Raw genomic sequence first — 18,211 nt, 5'->3', positions numbered from 1 at the left:
TCATGCCAAATCTTACAGACAATAGAAAAAGAAGAAATATTTCAAAATCATTCTGCTTAGTCTGGATACACCTGATACTAAAATTGGAAAAAATATATTATAAAGGGAAAATTACAAACATAATTCACTTTTAAATGAGGATGCAGTATCCTGTATCCTAAACAACATATGAACAAGTAAAAATTAATGTTTAAGTGATGTACTTGAGTCAAAATCGAATCCAATTTATGTGAGAATTAGTCACTGTTTTTTTTTTTCTTGTCGCTACCCTTACCCCCTCCCTCATTCTCTGTCTGCTCACCCCTTCCCCATGCCCTAAACTGTCACTTTTCTAGTGAAAAATATTTATTTTATTTTATCTTATTTTATTTACTCTTTTTTTTTTTTAAGGAGACAGTCTCACTATGTCACCCTGGGTAGAGTGCCATGATGTCACAGCTCACAGCAACCTCCAACTCTTGGGCTTAAGGGATTCTCTTGCCTCAGCATCCCAAGTATCTGGGACTACAGGCACCTGCCAAAACACCCAGCTGTTTTTTTGTTGCAGTTGTCGTTGTTTAGCTGGCCTGGGCTGGGTTCAAACCCGCCAGCCTCAGTGTATGTGGCTGGTGCCATAACCACTGTGCTACAGGTGCTGAGCCATCTAGTGAAAAATTAGATTGCTTATTGGTAGTGATTATAAAAAGAATTCTCAAAGTAGAAAATTTCACAAATAAGGAAGAAAATAAAAATTACCCAGTTTTACTTCTCAGTATTTTGGTTTGTTTCCTGATAGTCTGGTTTTTTATTGCATTTTTCATGTATTAAATTGTATGTATAATTTATATTCAGTTTTATAAACTTTATAAACATTTTCCAGTGTTACTGGAATTCTTTCTAAGGATTTTTTTAGTGGATTTATCTTTATTTTTTCACATCACAAAGCAGTGCATAGTTATTAAATACTGTTAGAATAGAGAAAATTGTGATTTGTAATTCAGAAATTTTAAGTTTCCCATAATCCTGCCCATCCAGAGATAACCACTGTTAACATTTTGGGGTAGAGGCTTGGCACCCGTAACTCAGAGGTTAAGATGCCAGCCATATACACTGAGGCTGATGGGTTCAAAACTGGCCCAGGCCTGCCAAAGAACAATGACAACTAGAACAAAAAAATAGCCGGGTGTTGTGGCAGGCAACTGTAGTCCCAGCTAGTTGGGAGGCTGAGGCAAGAGAATCACTTAAGCCCAAGAGTTTTAGGTTGCTGTGAGCTATGTCACCACAGCACTCATACTGAGGGTGACATAGTGAGACTCTGTTTCAAAACAAACAAACAAGAAAACCCCAACATTTTGGGGTAGATTCTTCTAGAATTTGTCTCTATGTGTATGTACACTCATACATATGAATATATCAAATTTTTCTTTTACAACAAATATGACGTACATGTTCTGCAACTTTTTTCCAAGTAGTATACTTTTTTTTTTGTAGTATACTTCTTGAATACTTACTGTGTCTAGGCTGTCTTTCAGTATCTGCACATGTATGTCTCATTACTTTTAGTAGACTTCTCAGCATTTCATTGTGCTGTCAATGGAAAATAACCCAAACTCTGGAAAAGAATTTAAAGAGGTTTATTCTGAGCCAAGTTTGAGGACCATGGCACAGAGCCATACCCAAGAAGCCTTGAGCAAGTTGACTTACTGTGATTGGGTTACAGTTTGATTTTTTTTTTTTTTTTTTTGGTTTTTTCGAGACAGAATCTCACTTTGTTGCCCTCATAGCTCACAGCAACCTCAAACTCTTGGGTTCAAGGGTTTCTCTTGCCTCAGCCTCCCAAGTAGCTGGGACTAAAGGCACCTGCCACAACACCTGGCTATTTTTAGAGACAGGGTCTCCCTCTTGCTCAAGCTGGTCTTGAACCCATGAGCTCAGGAAATCTGTCCACCTTGACCTCCCAGAGTGCTAGGATTTGAGGCATGAGCCACCACGCCTGGCCTACAGTTTGGTTTTATACACTTCAGGGAAACAGGAATTATATGTAAAGTCATAAGTCAGTATACAGAGTGCATACATTGGTTTGGCCCGCGAAGGTGGGACATCTTGAAGTGGGATTAGGGCCGGGGTGAGGAGGCCAGTACTCTGGGAAGCCAAGTCAAGTGGATTTAACAGATTATAGGTGGATTTAAAGATTCTTTGATTTGTAATTGGTTGAAGAAATGAAGCTTTGTTTTAAGACTTGGAACGTTTTAAGTTAAGGAAGTGTGCTAATCATAGACTAGCCACCACATATATACCCAAACTCAGGTGATCTGTTAAGGAAATTGAGGACCTATAGGTGGACCTTAGCTACACCTATAGGTGTAGCTTAAGGAGGACCTTAAGCTTTGACTTGTATGGCCCGTTAATGAGTTATAAACTCTTATCTCCAAGAGGGGAGAGAGGAGCATATCTGACTTCCCTTCTCATGGCTAGCAACTCAGCTTTAGGATATTTCTGGCATCCACTTAGTCAGGAGGGGGTCCATTCAGTCAGCTGGGAAGCTTAAGTTTTTTTTTTTTATTTTTGTTTACAGTATTCACTTAAATTTATTTACCAGTGCCTCTAATAGTGGTCATTTGCACTGTGCTGTAATTATTTTACTACATTTTTTTTTGCCGTTTGGCTGGGTCCGGGTTTGAACCCGCCACCCTCAGTATATGGGGCCGGCGCCCTACTCACTGAGCCACAAGAGCCACCCATTATTTTCCTACATTTATCTTTGTGCTCTGGTACACATAGCATGAATTTCTAGATGGGGCTGTTAGATAGATAGGTAGGTAGATAGATGTTTGGGGGTGTTTTTGTTTTTTTGTTTTCCTTCTATTTTTAGTAGAAACATGGCCTTACACTTGATCAGGCTGGTCTCAGACTCCTAAGCTCAAGTGATCCTCCTGCCCCCACCTCCCAGAGTGCTAGGATTACATGTGTGAACCACATCACCCAGGTGGGGGCTTTAGATTGTGATAGACATTGCCAAAGTATCCACAAGCAAATTTTAATTCAGCTTATATGTCCTCTTAGAGGACATGATATTTTAAAGACCTGTCATGGTGTTTAATGACCATATGACCTCCATGTTTACATCAGAGAAGGGTAGTTTATGTAAGTGTTCTTCTGTTGTTGCACACTGGGATAGTGCCTGTGCTTTTGCTGCCGTAAACGACTCTATAGAGCAGCGGTTCTCAACCTGTGGGTCATGACCCCTTTGGGGGTCGAACAATCCCTTCACAGGGATCATCTAAATACATCCTGCATATCAGATATTTATATTATAATTCATAACAGTAGCAAAATTATAGTTATGAAGTAGCAATGAAAATAATTTTAGGGTTGGGGGTCACCACAAAATGAGGAACTGTATTAAAGGGTCACAGGATTAGGACGGTTGAGAACTACTGCTATGGACAAGTGTGTGTAAAGCGTCCTCTAAGATAACCCCCTCTGTGCAGACTGTGTGCACACTCCTGGAGACATTTGTATCCAGTACCCGGGCCTGTGTCCAATGCCAACAGCCAATTGTTAGCACTACAGCTATTTCTTCTCCTTGATTTTTTTGTTTTTTGTTCTTTTTTAGAGACAGAGTCTTATTTGTCGCCCTTGGTAGAGTGAGTGCCATGGTGTCATAGCTCACAGAAACCTAAAACTCTTGGGCCTAAGCAATCCTCTTGCCTCAGGTCCCCAAGTAGCTGAGACCATAGGTGCCCACCTAACACCTGGCTATTTTTAGAGATGAGGTCTTGCTCTGGCTCAGGCTGGTCTCAAACCTGTGAGCTCAGGTGATCCACTTGCCTCAGCTCCCAGAGTACTAGAATTACAGGCATCAGCCAGCATGCCCAGCTATTTCTTCTGTTAGTTGCCTATTGTAGTCTGTATTTTACACATCTTACTGAACACCTTTTGTACGTGAATGGTTTTTCTGCCAGTTTATCTCTTGGCTTCATGACTCTCACTTATATTATTGACAGTAGAAATGGTCCTTTTCTATTAATTCTGAACTTAGGACCTTTCAGTGGCCAAGGATGCCTCTCTTTGTATGTCAGACACTGGTCCAGGTTCTGGGATTTTACAGATATACCTGGAGCTCCAGGAACCAGGTATCAAATGCTTGTGTAGATTAAACTTGTCCTTTATTACCAAGACTCAGAATCCCAGGAAGATAGGTAGATTGTTCTCAAAGCCTGCTGTACCTTGAGAGAACCTTACAGAGTTTCCAAAAGTTACCAGTTTTTAGCTATACATTGTTAAACCCTCTTATCTCAAGCCATAGGACTTTTTTTTCCCTGGAGACAAAGTCTCACTCTGTCACCCTGAGTAGAGTACTGTGGCATCATAGCTCACAGCAACCTCAAACTCTTGGGCTTGAGCACTTCTCTCACTTCAACCTCCTGAGTAGCTAGGACTACAAGCATGTGCCACCCTGCCCTCCTAGCTTTTTTATTTTTAGTAGGGACAGGGTCTTTTGTTCAGACCAGTCTTGAACTCCTGAGCTCAGGCAGTCCACCTGCTTCGGCCTCCCAGAGTACTAGGATTACAGGCATGAGGCACTGTATGCCCTTTTATGGCCTCTTTCTGGGTACTCTCTGTGCCTTCTGCCCTCTTCTTGTCTTCTTCCTCCTTTGCTTGGCCTCTACTCAAGAGCCTAACAGAGATTGGTCAGATGCACCATTTCAGCCCTAAATGCCTGGAAGAGAGAAACTGGCCAGTTAGATCAAGCAAGTGTGCACCAGTAGTCTATTTGGCTATGGCCAGAGGTGTAAGGTTGTACAACCATTCAGCAAGGGCAGTAAGAGCAAGAACATCAACTGATGACTGACATTTCCCCTGCAGAGACAGGAGCAGCATTTCTACTAGAAGCAGCATGGCTCAGCACCTGTAGCATAGTGGTTACGGAGCCAGCCACATACACTGAGGGTGGCAGGTTTGAACCCAGCCCCAGCCAGCTAAACAGTGACAACTGCAACAAATAGCTGGGCATTGTGGCGGGCACCTGTGGTCCGCTGAGGCAGGAGACTCACTTAAGCCCAAGAATTTGAGGTTGCTGTGAGCTGTGACACCACGGCACTCTATCAAGGGTAACATAGTGAAACTCTGTCTCAAAAAAAAAAAAAAAAACCATAGAAGCAGCAAATGTGAAGGCACAGAGATAGGAGTTGTGATACAGGGCTAGGGAAGAGAAGGCAGCCAACTACGGAAGATGTCTAAAGAAGAGAAAAGACAGGCAAGGCAAGATCAGCATGGCTTGTTCAAGGCTTCACCAGAAGAAGTTGGTTTTTTATTTGCCAGGAACAGTAGAGATGTGGAAGGTTTTTGAGTGGATGAGGACGATTGGAGTTGTGCTTTAGGAAGATAAATTTGGCAGCATTTGTGTAACCTGAGTTGGAGTAAGGAGATGATGTCATAGCATAACAGGAAAGGGCCTTTCCTTACTGGAACGTCCTGACAGATCTTTAGGGGATGGGAGTGGGTCCCCAACCTACCTGTGGCTTATATGAATGTCTCCCTCTCAGCCCTTCTGCTCCTGGATAGTGGTTTCCCTGTTTTAGGTCTGTTGATCCTGAAGACATCTGAGGTAGCCACCTCTGAGTGTCCAGACCCACTCTGTTAGACTTGCAGTATAGGCTGCATTTCAGGTGCAGGTGTTTCAACGCACCATGCAGTGCCAAGCAATAGTTATGTGTGGGGTCTTCTTCATTTCTTATTTTCTCCTGAAACAGATGTCAATGCCAATCTTGTCATCCCGAGGAGACATGGAGAGCATCCGCCGCTGTCTGGCTCACAGCCTCTTCATGAGCACTGCTGAGCTTCAGCCAGATGGTACTTATGCCACCACGGACACCCACCAGCCAGTGGCCATCCACCCCTCGTCTGTCCTTTTCCACTGCAAACCAGCCTGTGTGGTATACACTGAGCTGCTTCACACCAACAAGTGCTACATGCGGGACCTCTGCGTTGTGGATGCCGAGTGGCTGTATGAGGCTGCCCCCGAGTACTTCAGGAGGAAGCTGAGAACTGCCAAAAGCTGAGAACTATCAGGACTGAGCTGTTCCAGGAGGATGCGGCCAGAATTACTGGTGCCTGGGAGCATGGCCCACAGCTGTCCTTGTAGCAGACTTCCAGGTTGGCTCCTAGAGAAGCAGCAGGTTTTAATGCAGCTAAATGTGCCCAGCTTCCAGGAGTTTGAAAGCATCTTTGCTTAAAAACTTAAGACTGAACCCTGTAGATATGTACATATCATTTATATTCTGGAAACTTCAAAATCACGTTTCTGGTTTCTCGTGGCTGACTTTGAGTGATTTAGATAACTTCTGAGCCTCAGTTTCCTCACATGGGAATAATAATAATAATAATAATTGCTTAGAGGATTGGGGTTACGAAGTTTAGAGAAAGTACCCAGAGCTATTTCTGGTGCATGACAGACATATAGTGAGCTGTGAGCCATTACGCTTACTCTTACTGTTTTCAGCATGACATGGATTGAGTACAACAAAATTTCAAGTTCTGTGACTGAGGGGAATTTTCTAGAATAGGGGCATAAGAAGTTGCAGAGCTTGGACGTTTGTTGTCCATGTTTCTGTTTTAATGTCTAGCTGTATGAAGCTTTAAAATGGAAAAAATAGTGTGTGGCTGATGCCTGTAATGCTAGCACTCTGGGAGGCTGAGGCAGGTGGATTGCTCGAGCTCAGGAGTTCAAGACCAGCCTGAGTAAAGGCCAAACCTGTCTGTACTAAAAAGAGAAAAACTAGCTGGGCATAGTGGTGCACACTTACAGTCCCAGCTACTCAGGAGGCTGAGGCAAAAGAATTGCTTAAACCCCAAAATTAGAGGTTGCTGTGAGCTCTGACGCCACACACTCTACCTAGGGCAACAGAGTGCAACTATGTCTCAAAAATAATATATAAATAAATAAATAAATTGGAAAACATAAGCAACTGACACCAGTAGGTATTTACAGAGGGGGAGGTGCTGTTGTTTCTTTACCTTCTGGGATGGCTGTCCCTACTGCTCTATGTCTATCTCTAAGCAGAGCTCAGCGGAGGTGTCTCTTGGTCCTTCCTGCCTCTGTTGTACATGTCCCTGTCAGTGCTTTTCGGAGACACATACATTTCTTGGCCAAAGGTTGATTTGTCCCTTCTGAATAATGTCAAGTATAGACATGGAAAACTGACCTTTTAGTGTGCTCCCAAATACTGAGTTGTCATTTTTCTCACTGCGTACCTGTGATCATGTGAATATGAGGAATGACTGTGCTCCATTCTAGCGGTTTCTCTTCACGCAGGGCCCCTGATCAGAACTCTTGGGGATGGGAGGGGAGAGGTGCGTGGTCAGCAAGAGCCCAGAGAGCATTGGTTCATTCCAGCCACCACATCTGCTCTCATATTTTGCATCATTGATTTTCTATGATTTTTTTCCTTTTTCATAGGGACTTGGGGACAGTTTGGCTTTGCTGCTTCCTAACCGACAGGCATCTCTCTAATGTTCGTTCTCTACATTTCTATTCTGATTTTTTTTTTTTTTTTTGAAACAGTCTCAAGCTGTTGCTCTGGGTAGAGTGCCTTGGCATCATAGCTCATGGCAACCTACAACTCTTGGGTTCAAGTGATCCTCTTGCCTCAGTTTTTCTATTTTTAGTAGAGACAGGGTCTCGCTTTTGCTCAGGCTGGTCTCGAATTGTGACCACAAGTAATCCACTCGCCTCAGCCTCCCAGAGTGTTAGGATTATAGGTGTGAGCCACCACACCGGCTCCTATTCTGATATTTTGAGAGGGGAAAAGACACTAATAGTTCTTCATAGCCATTTAATTATCAGAAGCAGATAATTTTTCTCCAGAGGATGTTGCCCAAGAAGAAGCCAAGATTTAACCATTTTATTATGCTTAATTGGTCCAAACACATCTGTGCAGTATTTTGTCATTTCTTAGAAGATAAATCAGTTTATAAGCAGGCAACCAAACTGCCTAAGAGATTTTTTCAAATTCCGTGGACAGTCTCTTCATTCTGGATCCAGTGAGCACTTTTCAGAGATGGTGGCCTGTTGGAGCACCCCCATGCCAGGTCTCAACTGTACACAGTTGTGCACATCTGGCTCAGTCTTTATTTATAGCACTAGCCATGGTCCTGCACTTTTAGCCAGTGTTCAAGGGTGCCTAATCACTTGTGATTTATTTATGTTAGAAATGGTTATATTTAGGTCCAATAAGATTGACAGATCCTAGATACCTTATCTTATTGAATTTTTAAGCTTTCTGCTCTTTCACAGATTAAGTTATTCTTACCATTGCTGATGTTCTGAAAAGTTTTCTATAAAGTTGGGTTTTGGTTTTTTAGTGTTTTTTCCTCATTCACTTAATAGGAGGCTAGGATATTTACTTGGGAAAAGAAAATATTGTATTTTTAATACAACATTCATTGTGTTGGTAAAACATTAGGGATGAGGGGTAGTTTATCATGTTCCTCAGCAAATTATTTCTCTAGCTAGAGGTAGTCTCTGGGTCAAGTAAAACTTGGAGTTATTTCTGTCCAGCTTAAGTACCTGAACAGTTTCCAGAAATGTCTATTTTTTTCTGAGGGGGTAAAGGATTTTAAAAGCTTCTGTGTAGCTTTGATGTTTCTGTACAGAAATATGTTTATCACTGTAATATTGTGGTAGAGTTTTAATACAGTATTTAGTTTTTTATTGGGCTTTCTAAAAGGTTAAATTGTAACATAGCTGCTCAGGGATTAAATCAGATTGGAAAATCCATTCTGACTCCACATGTTACTACAAAGAAACAAATGGTTATTTATATTTAGCTGCAGGGGATAGTACACTTTAATCTTAAACTTTTTTTTTTTTAATCTTAAACTTTCGTAGGAAAGTTAAATGTTTCACAATGATATTTGGATGTAATCTTCAACTACTTTTTTAATTGGTGGAATCTCTGATGGTGTTCACCTCTTTTCCCACCTGTGAAATCTATATTTGGACAAATCACCAGCTCCCATGAGCAGCTTCATGTAAATAGATGCACTCCAAGCAGATTGCATGCCTCAGGTGTTTGTCTTTTAGAAATCACAGTGTGTGAAACATCCAGATAAACACACATTTCATTACAATGGAAAAGACTGCAAGCACCAGGTCCTTGATTAAAAACCCTTAATGCTGCATTTCTGCTAGTTGTAAAGAGATATCAGAATGGAGGCAAGTTTCCTCTGTGGGGAAACCAATTGTGTACTGTGTTATTGATATGTAAATCTGCCTAATTCAGTTACCAGAAACTGCTTGGCACTGTGCCATGCATCCAAGATGTCATTCCTTGAACATATAAGGAAACACTTGCAGCTCTAGGAACTGTATTTGATCACAATGTTGTAATTTGTAGAAAAAACTAGAGAAAGACAAAATAGCCAGTTAGTTCATGCTTAAGTTGTATTTTCAGAGTCTGGTCTTATTCACACAGAAGTAACTATAGAAACATCAGCTTTTGTATATAATGCTCAGATGTGCACTTGACTATCAAATCCATTAAATACCAATCTTGTACATGATGTGTATGGTTGGTTTCTTGGGTCTATTTTCCTGTCACAGAAAAACTGCTTAGAAAATATTAAGTATTAGTCTTTCATTGTCACTAATTTGGTAAGACATAACCTTCTTAAATATATACTGTGTATCCCAGGAAGGTAGGATTGTTGGTTATTAACCTAAATCTGATGTAAGTCAGATTTTAACCTAAATGTGATATAGTGACATGTCTTGTCTCCAGAAAAATGATGCTTCATTTAGAACTTGGACACAAGGTTGGAGGGTGTAGAGAGGGAAAGTCACAGAAATTGAAAACGGATCCGCCTTCAGATCTTGCAGTCTGGCAAGAGCGAAAGGACGCTGCCTGGTAAGCAAGCAATGGCAGGAGGTTTCTGCTGAACTACAGTGAATCATAGAGGCTGGGTGCGCACAAGCATGAGCTCCTATTAGGTGGAAGCTGCATTTGTCCCTGAGACCACATCAAAAAGAACCAGGACAATTAGTCTGAGCAGAAGAGAAGGAAGATTTATTAATTTGCAGGCAAATGAAAAGGATGGAGTTCATGTTTCTATCTAAGAGCAGAAATTTAGAGCTGTTGAGAGGGAGGATTTTCAGCTTCAGGGTACTGTATAACTACAGTTGATGGTTCTCATCCCATTTTCAGGGAAACAATTTCCTGACTTCTACCTGGACAGGTCCCTTGAGCCATGCCCGTGGTACAAAGAACAAAGGACACTTCCCAGCCTCTGATCACTGGCTCTGATCAGGGATGCAGGTTTTAGTTCTCAAAATTGGTGTGCGGAGTTGGACAAAATATTTTTACCCTTTTTCAGACCACTCTGTTTCCGATAGAGGTCCCAGGAAGACGACCTACGGGAAGTGACCTTGGAGTCGGGTCTGGGGGCTACTGCACTCCGCGCAGTCAGAAGGCCTGGCGAGCTTTGAGAACAGTACGACGAAATTTAGAAAGTATAAGCAGCAGGGCATTAAACAGAAAGCCTCAGAGACCACTCTCGGGCCGACTCTGCGAGATACTGCAGAAAACCTGACTCGAAGCTGTACCGGAGGCCCCCGGCAGAGGGCGCGATCCCGCCCTGCGGCCTTAATCTTAGAGCGCCGGCGAGAGCAGCGCTTCCGGCGAGGGCGGGGCTTCCGGCTGCGCGCTAGGTCAGGGGGCGCCTAGGGCAGATTCGTCCTTCGCTTTTGCACGTGTTGAGACTGCAGCCTCCGGCGCGATGCTTCCTCTGCTCCGCTGTGTGCCCCGAGTCCTGGGCTCCGCCGCTGCCGGCCTCCGCGCCGCCGCGCCCGCCCCGCCGCTCCAGCAGCTACTGCAGCTGGCGCCCCGGCCGTGCGCCCGGCCCTTCGGATTGCTCTGCATGCGCGCGGGGTCGGGGCGGCGGCCCGGCCTCCTGCGGCCTCCCGTGCCCTGCGCCTGTGGCTGCGGCTGCGGCGCGCTGCATACCGAGGGTGAGTTTCGCTCACGCGGGTTCGGGGCGTTTTGGCGAGGGAGTCGGGGTCTGGAGAGGAAGAGCGTAGACTGCCAGGAGTGGATCACCTAGAACCCGACCCCCGAGGTCCGGTACATTTGGCAACCAGCAGATAAAACCCACGTGTGATCATGTTCCTCTTCCTCTCCCATCCACCAAACGTTTTTCGAAAATGGAGGTTTTAGGAAGGCTGGCAGGTGGAAGAAGGTAATTTGCAATTATTTTGGTTTATAGCTAAAGGTGGTAATGAGTGTATTGTTGGAAATCACTTTGTCAGAATGAAGCTCAACTACTTACTAGTAGTGTTATGGTATTTTTACAGATGAGAAAACAGGCTTACTAGTGTGAATTGGTTCTCTGAGGAACCATAATAGCAGAGAGATCAGAAACTGTCCAAATCCAGATTCCTGGCTGCAGTAACCTGGGTAATCGCTTTATGTTAAACCAATTGGCTTTCCTTTTTTGTATCACTTGGATTCCTTCTAGGGGACAAAGCTTTTGTTGAATTTCTGAGTGATGAAATTAAGGAGGAAAAGAAAATCCAGAAGCATAAGTCTCTCCCCAAGATGTCTGGAGGTTGGGAGTTGGAAGTGAATGGGACAGAAGCAAAATTAGTGCGGAAAGCTGCTGGGGAAAAGTAAGTACTGCGCTGGAGACTGGGGACTCCAGAGGATCAAATCTGTGACCGTACAAGACCTGTCCTAGGTCGTCTCCAGAGTAGCCTTGAGTTAAGGTGGCTACTTTGATGTGAAAAATGGTTTTCAAAAGACAGTATTCATTTGAACAATTTCATAAGTTCTTCATGGCTCATTAAGGAACACAGATTTGCTGTGGGTTAGTTACTGAAGAGACTTAATACTGGATAGGTAAAAAAAACCACACAAAAGTGTGTTGCTGGAAATCTATTGGATGGCAGAGATTCCATGAATCTTTACTATTGAGGGAAGCCACACCCTGCCTAAACTTAGGCATGCAGATTCAGAAGTTCTTATATAATGAAAGGATTAGTTTGGTCTCTGGCTTACAGTCTTGATAAAACTGGCCTTGCCCTGCCCCCTAATCTATACAGCTACCAAAAATGAAAATGCAAGATTACCAGGCACGGTGGCTCACGCCTGTAATCCTATCATTCTGGGAAGCCAAGGCAGGTGGATTGCCTGAGACCAGCCTGAGCAAGAGTGAGACCCGTCTCAAAAAATAGCGTGGTGGGTGCCTGTAGTCCCAGCTACTAGGGAGCTGAAAAAGCAATTTCAAGAGAATTGCTTCAGTCCAAGAGTTTGAGGTTGCTTTGAGCTGTGATGCCACACTATTGTACTGGTGGCTACAAAGTGAGACTCTGTTTCAAGAAAAAGATAATGTAACTCCCATGTAACAGAATAGGGTTACAATGTAGTGAAGGTTGTCCTAAGAAAGATGGTGGAGAGTTTTTTACCTAGTTCGGCTCCTTTCTCTTTTCCTAGACTGTTAAGTGTTTATACTTTCCTCTATTATACAGTCACCCCTAATCCCATTACCCAGATAAACATTTAGAATCTTCCAGTTTTTCTTGAAATGTTTTTATAATTGGCCTCATAATACATGCAATTTTATATCCTTTTTTTTTTTTTGCAGTTTTTGGCCAGAGCTGGATTTGAACCCACCACCTTGAGCATATGGGGTCAGTGCCCTACTCCTTGAGCCACAGGCACTGCCCAATTCTCTTTTTCTATGATAGCTTTGAGATTTAATTTATTTACCATAAAATTCACCCTTTTATTAAAGTATACAATTAGGTGGTTCTTAGTATTCACAAAATTATATATCAGTCACACTAATTCTAGAACATTGTCATCATTCCAAAGCCCCATTAGCAGTCACTCTATTTCTTCCCTTCCTCAAGCTCTGGCATACAGCAGAGCTACTTCCTCTGTATATCACCTGTTTTGGAAAATGGACTCATACATTTTGTGGCTTTTTGTGTCTGCCTTCTTTCACTTAGCATTGTTTTCAAAGTTTATCCTTGTTGCCAGGCACGGTGGCTCATGCCTGTAATCCTAGCAGTTGGTAAGGCAAAGTGGGCAGATCGCTTGAGCTCAGGAGTTTGAGACCAGGCTGAGCAAGATAGAAAAAATTATGTGGGCGCTCTGGTGATAACCAGTGGTCCCTGTTGCTCAGAGGGCTGAGGGATGAGGAATGCTTAAGCCAAACAGTTTGAGGTTGCTGTGAACTTTGATGACACCCCGGCACTCAACCCTAGAGCAACAAAGTGAGAATTTGTCTCAAAAAAAAAAAAAAAACAGTTCATCCTGTTGGTAGTAGCATGTATCAGTACTTAGCTTCTTTTTAGGGCCAAAGAGTAGTCCATTGTATAGATATACTACAATTTTTTAGTCATCAATTAATAGACATTTGACTTATTGCCACCATTAGCTTATATGAATAATACTGTGAACATTTGCATACAAGTTTTTCTGTCAACATGATTTCTCTTGAATATGAAGAGTGGATTTGCTGAGTCATAACAACTCTTGATCATTTTAGCCATCCTAGTGTGGATATGAAGTAGTGTCTCATTGTGGTTTTGATTTAATTCCTCTGATGACTAATGATGTTGAGCATCTTGGCCGTTTGTATCTCTTTTCAGATTCTTCACACATTTTTCACTTGGTCCATTTGTCTATTTATTGTTGTTAGAGTTCTTTATATTTTCCAGGGAGTATTTTCTCCCATCCTTTGACACAAGTTTTTTATTTTGATGAAGTTTACCTGTTTTTGCTTCTGTTACTTGTGCTTTTTAGTGTCACATCTAAGAAAACACTGCATGACCCAGGGTTGAAAGATTTATGCCTATGTTGTCATCTAACAGTTTTATTGTTTTAACTCATGTTTAGGTCTGTGATCGATTTTGAGTTAGGTTTTGTGTATGGTTTTTAGCAGGGTTCTGATTCTTTTTTGCTAGTATATGATGTGGGGTTTTTTCCCCCCCATATATAGGTTAGTACATATTCTGCAACCTCACACCTAAACCATTTTCCTGGGTTTTTCATTGCCAGTTTTGGGTCATTGTAAATAATGCTCTGATTAACATCACTGCATTTCTGTGCCCCAGAGCGCAGCTTGGTCACTGCTGTTGCAATTTTGACAAATTAGTGGCTGAATCTCAAACTGCTGTAGTACCTGTGGGGAGATAGCCAGTTAGCATGATTCCAGAGGGCAGTGACTAGCATGCTCCAGTCTTAAAATTGTCATTAGTTGGTGATTTTGGCATACTTTGAGATTATAAAACTTCACAAGAGTGCTTGAGAATCCATCTGTCAGTGTCAGGGGCTGTGGCTATGAGCCCTGGGATGCTGGCCCATGGAAGCAGCCCACACATGATGGTTTGGCTGAGATAAACTAGGGCCTCTTCTGGCAGCTGGCACATAGTAGGCACACTGATTCACTTTGCTGAGTCAGTCTCAGGGCTAGATTTTGGTTCCCAGCCTTTTTGAAATTCTGCAAATAATTCACATGAATAGACAGCTAGGATGGAGGCATTGTTTCAGTGGAGGCTTTTTAATTATAGCGTGTTTCCATGCTTATGTGTTAATCTACTCAGTTAAAACTGCCTTGTCTTTGTATTCTGCTTTTTTAGGATCACTGTCACTTTCAACATTAACAACAGCATCCCACCAACGTATGATGGTGAAGAGGAGCCCTCACAAGGGCAGAAGGTTGAGGAACAGGAGGTAAGCGCCTCTTAGCTTTTATCTCAGTTCTGATAGCTGCCCCAGTGGTTTAAAGAAGGAACACTTCTTTCTTTTTTTAAATTCCTTCTAATACTAGAAGAGAGAAGGTAAAGGACACTCATCCTTGGGACTTACAGAGTGGCAGAATCAATACTTTCTGACCAGCTTTAGCCTTGGGGCTGTGGCCCTTTTCTTTTTCAGGGGCTGAATAAATCGCCATCTGCAGGCTCAGGCTTTGCAGTTTGGCCTGTGTTAACAGAAAGGTATTGAAAGCCAAGGGTGGTGGCTTACAGCTGTAATCCTAACACTCTGGGAGGCCAAGGCTGGAGGATCTCTTGAGTTCAAGATTTTAAGACCAGCCTGAGCAAGCCTGAGACCCCAGTCTCTTCTAAAAATAGATTACCTGGGGACCATGGCACATGCCTGTAGTCCAGCTCTCAGAAGGCTGAGACAAGAGGACCATTTGAACCCAGGAGTTTGAGGTTGCTGTGAGCTAGGCTGACACCATGGTACGCTAACCGTGGTGACATAATAAGACTCTGTCTCAAAAAAAGAAAGGAATAGAAACTATCTCAACCCCTCCCATGATGGGGATGCGTTTGATACTAGAGAATATCTGGTATATTTCCATGTGAGGAAACATGTCACAAGCTGGTAACAAGCACTCAGCTCAGATAAGAAAGCCAGGGGCAAGGGCAATTTTTTAACACTGTTGAATAGTCAAGCTGTTAAGAGATCTTGGAGCTTTAGGCAACCTTTGTAGTGTATGGATGGAGAAATAGGCCTAAGAAGCTGAAAGGACTGATCTAAATGTCAGTTAATTGGCACAGAGCTAGGGCTGGAATGCACATTTCTTTTTTGGGGGGAGCCTCAAGCTGTCCTCCTGGGTAGAGTGCTGTGGCATCGCAGCTCACAGCAACCTCCAACTCCTGGGCTCAAGCGAGTCTCCTGCCTCCGTCTCCCAAGTAGCTGGGACCACAGGCGCCTGCCACAAGGCCCGGCTATTTTTTTTGGTTGCAGCCATCATTGTTGGGCGGGCCCAGGCTGGATTTGAACCTGCGACCTTAGATGTATGTGGCTGGCGCCTTAGCCACTTGAGCCACAGGTGCCGAGCCCACATTTCTTGATTCTAAACTCAGTGTGTTCTTTAATAAGTAAGGTGCTAACAGAAGTGTTATATACTCTGTGTTAAAGATTCCAAGCTGCTTATTTGGGAATGCTTATAGCAAAAGACTATTAAAGTGGCTATATAAAGTGTCCATCAGATACTTTGAACTGAGACCTTTGATCAGGCATTCAGCCCTGTCCTACAAAGGCATCTACTGACTTTTTCTTGTTTCCCCAGCCTGAACTGACGTCAACTCCTAATTTTGTGGTTGAAGTTATGAAGAATGATGGCAAGAAGGCCCTTGTGCTGGACTGCCACTATCCAGAGGATGAGGTATGCAGGATGGAATGCCAGCCCCTTGGGGAAAAGGTGTTTCCTGGGATCTTCTTGGTCCTTTCTGTAGACACTTAACAGACTTTGTATCTTAAACCACCAAAGCAGGGGAAGAGAGGTGAGGTATGAGGGAACAAGAGGAAAACATGGTACATTTCAAGCTGTAAACAGTCCTTTAGCTTTGCTTGAGTCTGGATTGTCCTGGAAAACTTTTCAGTTTCCCCTAATATGTTTCCTCTCAGGTTGGACAAGAAGAGGAGGCTGAAAGTGACATTTTCTCTATCAGGGAAGTTAGCTTTCAGTCCACCAGTGATTCTGAATGGAAGGATACTAATTACACACTCAACACAGATTCCCTGGACTGGGTGAGTGGTTGAGGAGAGATGCTTTGGGGCTTTGCATGTGGGAAGGTCCTAGTTGAATGACAGAAATTTTTTTTTTTTTTTTTAGACTTGAGTCTCACTGTGTCACCTGGGTAGAGGCTGTGGCATCACAGCTCACAGCAACCTCCAACCCCTGGGCTTAAGTGATTCTCTTGCCTCAGCCTCCCAAGTAGTTGGGACTATAGTCCTCTACCACAGCACCTGGCTATTTTTTGGTTGTAGTTGTCATTGTTTGGCAGGCCTCAGCTGGATTGGAACCTGCCAGCTCAGGTGTATGTGGCTGGCACCTTAGCCGCTTGAGCTACAGGTGCCAAGCCAGAAAGAAGTATCTTAATTATTATAGATTATCCTTTTTTTTTTTAAATTAGTAAATGTTGTTCTTTATAGGCCTTGTATGACCATCTAATGGATTTCCTTGCGGATCGAGGGGTGGACAACACTTTTGCAGATGAGTTGGTAGAACTCAGCACAGCCCTGGAACACCAAGAATATATTACTTTTCTCGAAGACCTCAAAAGTTTTGTCAAGAGCCAGTAGAGCACACAGAGACACTGAAAGCCTGACTTTTATGGCAGGCTTTGGCCAGTGAACAAATCCCACTCTACAGCCAGACACATGTGCTTTGAAATGGTTATCATCCTACTATCATGGGGAAAAAAAGCAAATGTAAATTATTTCTTTGCATTCACTTACTATTCATTTGGCTTTTTTCTGTACAAATCTAGATTTTTGTATAACATAATGATAGACAATAAAATTGGTTTATCTCCTCCAAGGTAGTTTGTCTTTTCCATTTCTATTCCTTCCCCTCCAACCTTGCTCTTTGCATCACAAAACACCAAAAGTGGAGATGTTTGAACAGTTTTAATACAAAAATGCTATCAATAAAAGGTTGCTATACACAAGTCTCCTTCTCAGAGGGAGTAGAGTTGTTTAAAGGATCACAGCCCAAGTATCACAAGCCTGGATTTAAATTAAAAAAAAAAAATAGCTTAAGTTATATTCTGGTCATGAAAATCATCCTAATATTTGGTTAAAAGTTATAACCAATAATATGAATTCCTACACATTAGAAGATGCCCACTAAGTCCAGTTACAATTATGAATTAGTTTGGTGGTGTAGTTTGTCATGGGGGCCACTGATGAGCCTCCCCTCTTAAGCTTTGTCGTCCTGCAACCTTCAAACAGCCCTGGAAACCAGTAGCAGCATTGTCTTCAAGCTAAGATCAAATCCTGGAACTGAACTAATCAAACGTCCTCACTTATAAGAAACCAGTGACCAGAAGGATTATTCAAACTCTTCACAGCTTGGAGCTCTGAGCCTAGCAAGGATGTGAGACTTCTTCAACTTAGAAGATTGCAATGGGCATGTATTAGAGGTGAGGTACAAACTGCATGCTTATTGCAGACAGAGAAAACTCTTGAGCCCCACTGATGTCAATAAGTACCTGAGTATTAAACTGGCTCCTGACTCCTTCCACTTTATTGGTATAATACAGGTATTTGGCTTTCTAAAGAAGGCCCTATCACCCTCCTAATAGGTTTAATACATTCCATCCCTATGGCCACCATCACATCTCAAATACTCCCCCAAGTCCTTGAAATATATTACCACCTTCTGTAACCCACTCCTATCTTTCACCTCATCTTCAACATGAATGCTGAATTAC

At 42.8% G+C, this 18,211-nt stretch overlaps 3 protein-coding genes across 4 annotated transcripts in view; 2 read left to right on the top strand and 1 right to left on the bottom strand.

The window, feature by feature from the left end:
* The window catches only part of DHX33 (DEAH-box helicase 33), a 27,874-nt gene extending 21,198 nt beyond the window's left edge, over nt 1–6,676 (top strand). The window contains exon 12 of the mRNA XM_003791232.3: nt 5,736–6,676. Within this exon, the coding sequence (XP_003791280.2) occupies nt 5,736–6,044 (309 nt within the window). The 3' untranslated portion in view covers nt 6,045–6,676. The remainder of the gene's footprint in view (nt 1–5,735) is intronic.
* A 3,989-nt stretch (nt 6,677–10,665) lies between these two features.
* Nucleotides 10,666–17,316, top strand: C1QBP (complement C1q binding protein). The gene is made up of 6 exons (XM_003791231.2): nt 10,666–10,990; nt 11,497–11,647; nt 14,624–14,717; nt 16,063–16,158; nt 16,401–16,523; nt 16,929–17,316. The coding sequence occupies exons 1-6, from the start codon at nt 10,759–10,761 to the stop codon at nt 17,076–17,078; spliced, it is 846 nt and encodes a 281-aa protein (XP_003791279.1). The 5' UTR covers nt 10,666–10,758; the 3' UTR covers nt 17,079–17,316.
* Nucleotides 17,317–17,393: 77 nt separating this feature from the next.
* The window catches only part of RPAIN (RPA interacting protein), an 11,183-nt gene continuing 10,365 nt past the window's right edge, over nt 17,394–18,211 (bottom strand). The window contains exon 7 of one of the 2 annotated variants that reach the window (XM_003791229.3): nt 17,394–17,504. In XM_003791229.3, coding sequence (XP_003791277.1) covers nt 17,475–17,504 — 30 coding nt within the window. In that variant the 3' untranslated portion in view covers nt 17,394–17,474. The remainder of the gene's footprint in view (nt 17,505–18,211) is intronic. The other variant, XR_002773682.1, reaches the window with a different exon arrangement.

The sequence above is a fragment of the Otolemur garnettii genome, unplaced genomic scaffold, assembly GCF_000181295.1.
Source record: "Otolemur garnettii isolate 467f Iridium unplaced genomic scaffold, OtoGar3 scaffold00046, whole genome shotgun sequence".
NCBI classification, from domain to species: Eukaryota; Metazoa; Chordata; class Mammalia; order Primates; family Galagidae; genus Otolemur; species Otolemur garnettii.
This window is presented reverse-complemented; position numbering and strand designations above follow the sequence as displayed.

Excerpts from the sequence above, each read along its gene's own strand:
- C1QBP (XM_003791231.2), top strand. The coding sequence starts at position 10,759 with ATGCTTCCTCTGCTCCGCTGTGTGCCCCGAGTCCTGGGCTCCGCCGCT. Across the intron at positions 11,648-14,623 it reads CGGAAAGCTGCTGGGGAAAA|GATCACTGTCACTTTCAACA; the intron begins GTAAGTACTGCG and ends CTGCTTTTTTAG. Across the intron at positions 16,159-16,400 it reads GCCACTATCCAGAGGATGAG|GTTGGACAAGAAGAGGAGGC; the intron begins GTATGCAGGATG and ends GTTTCCTCTCAG.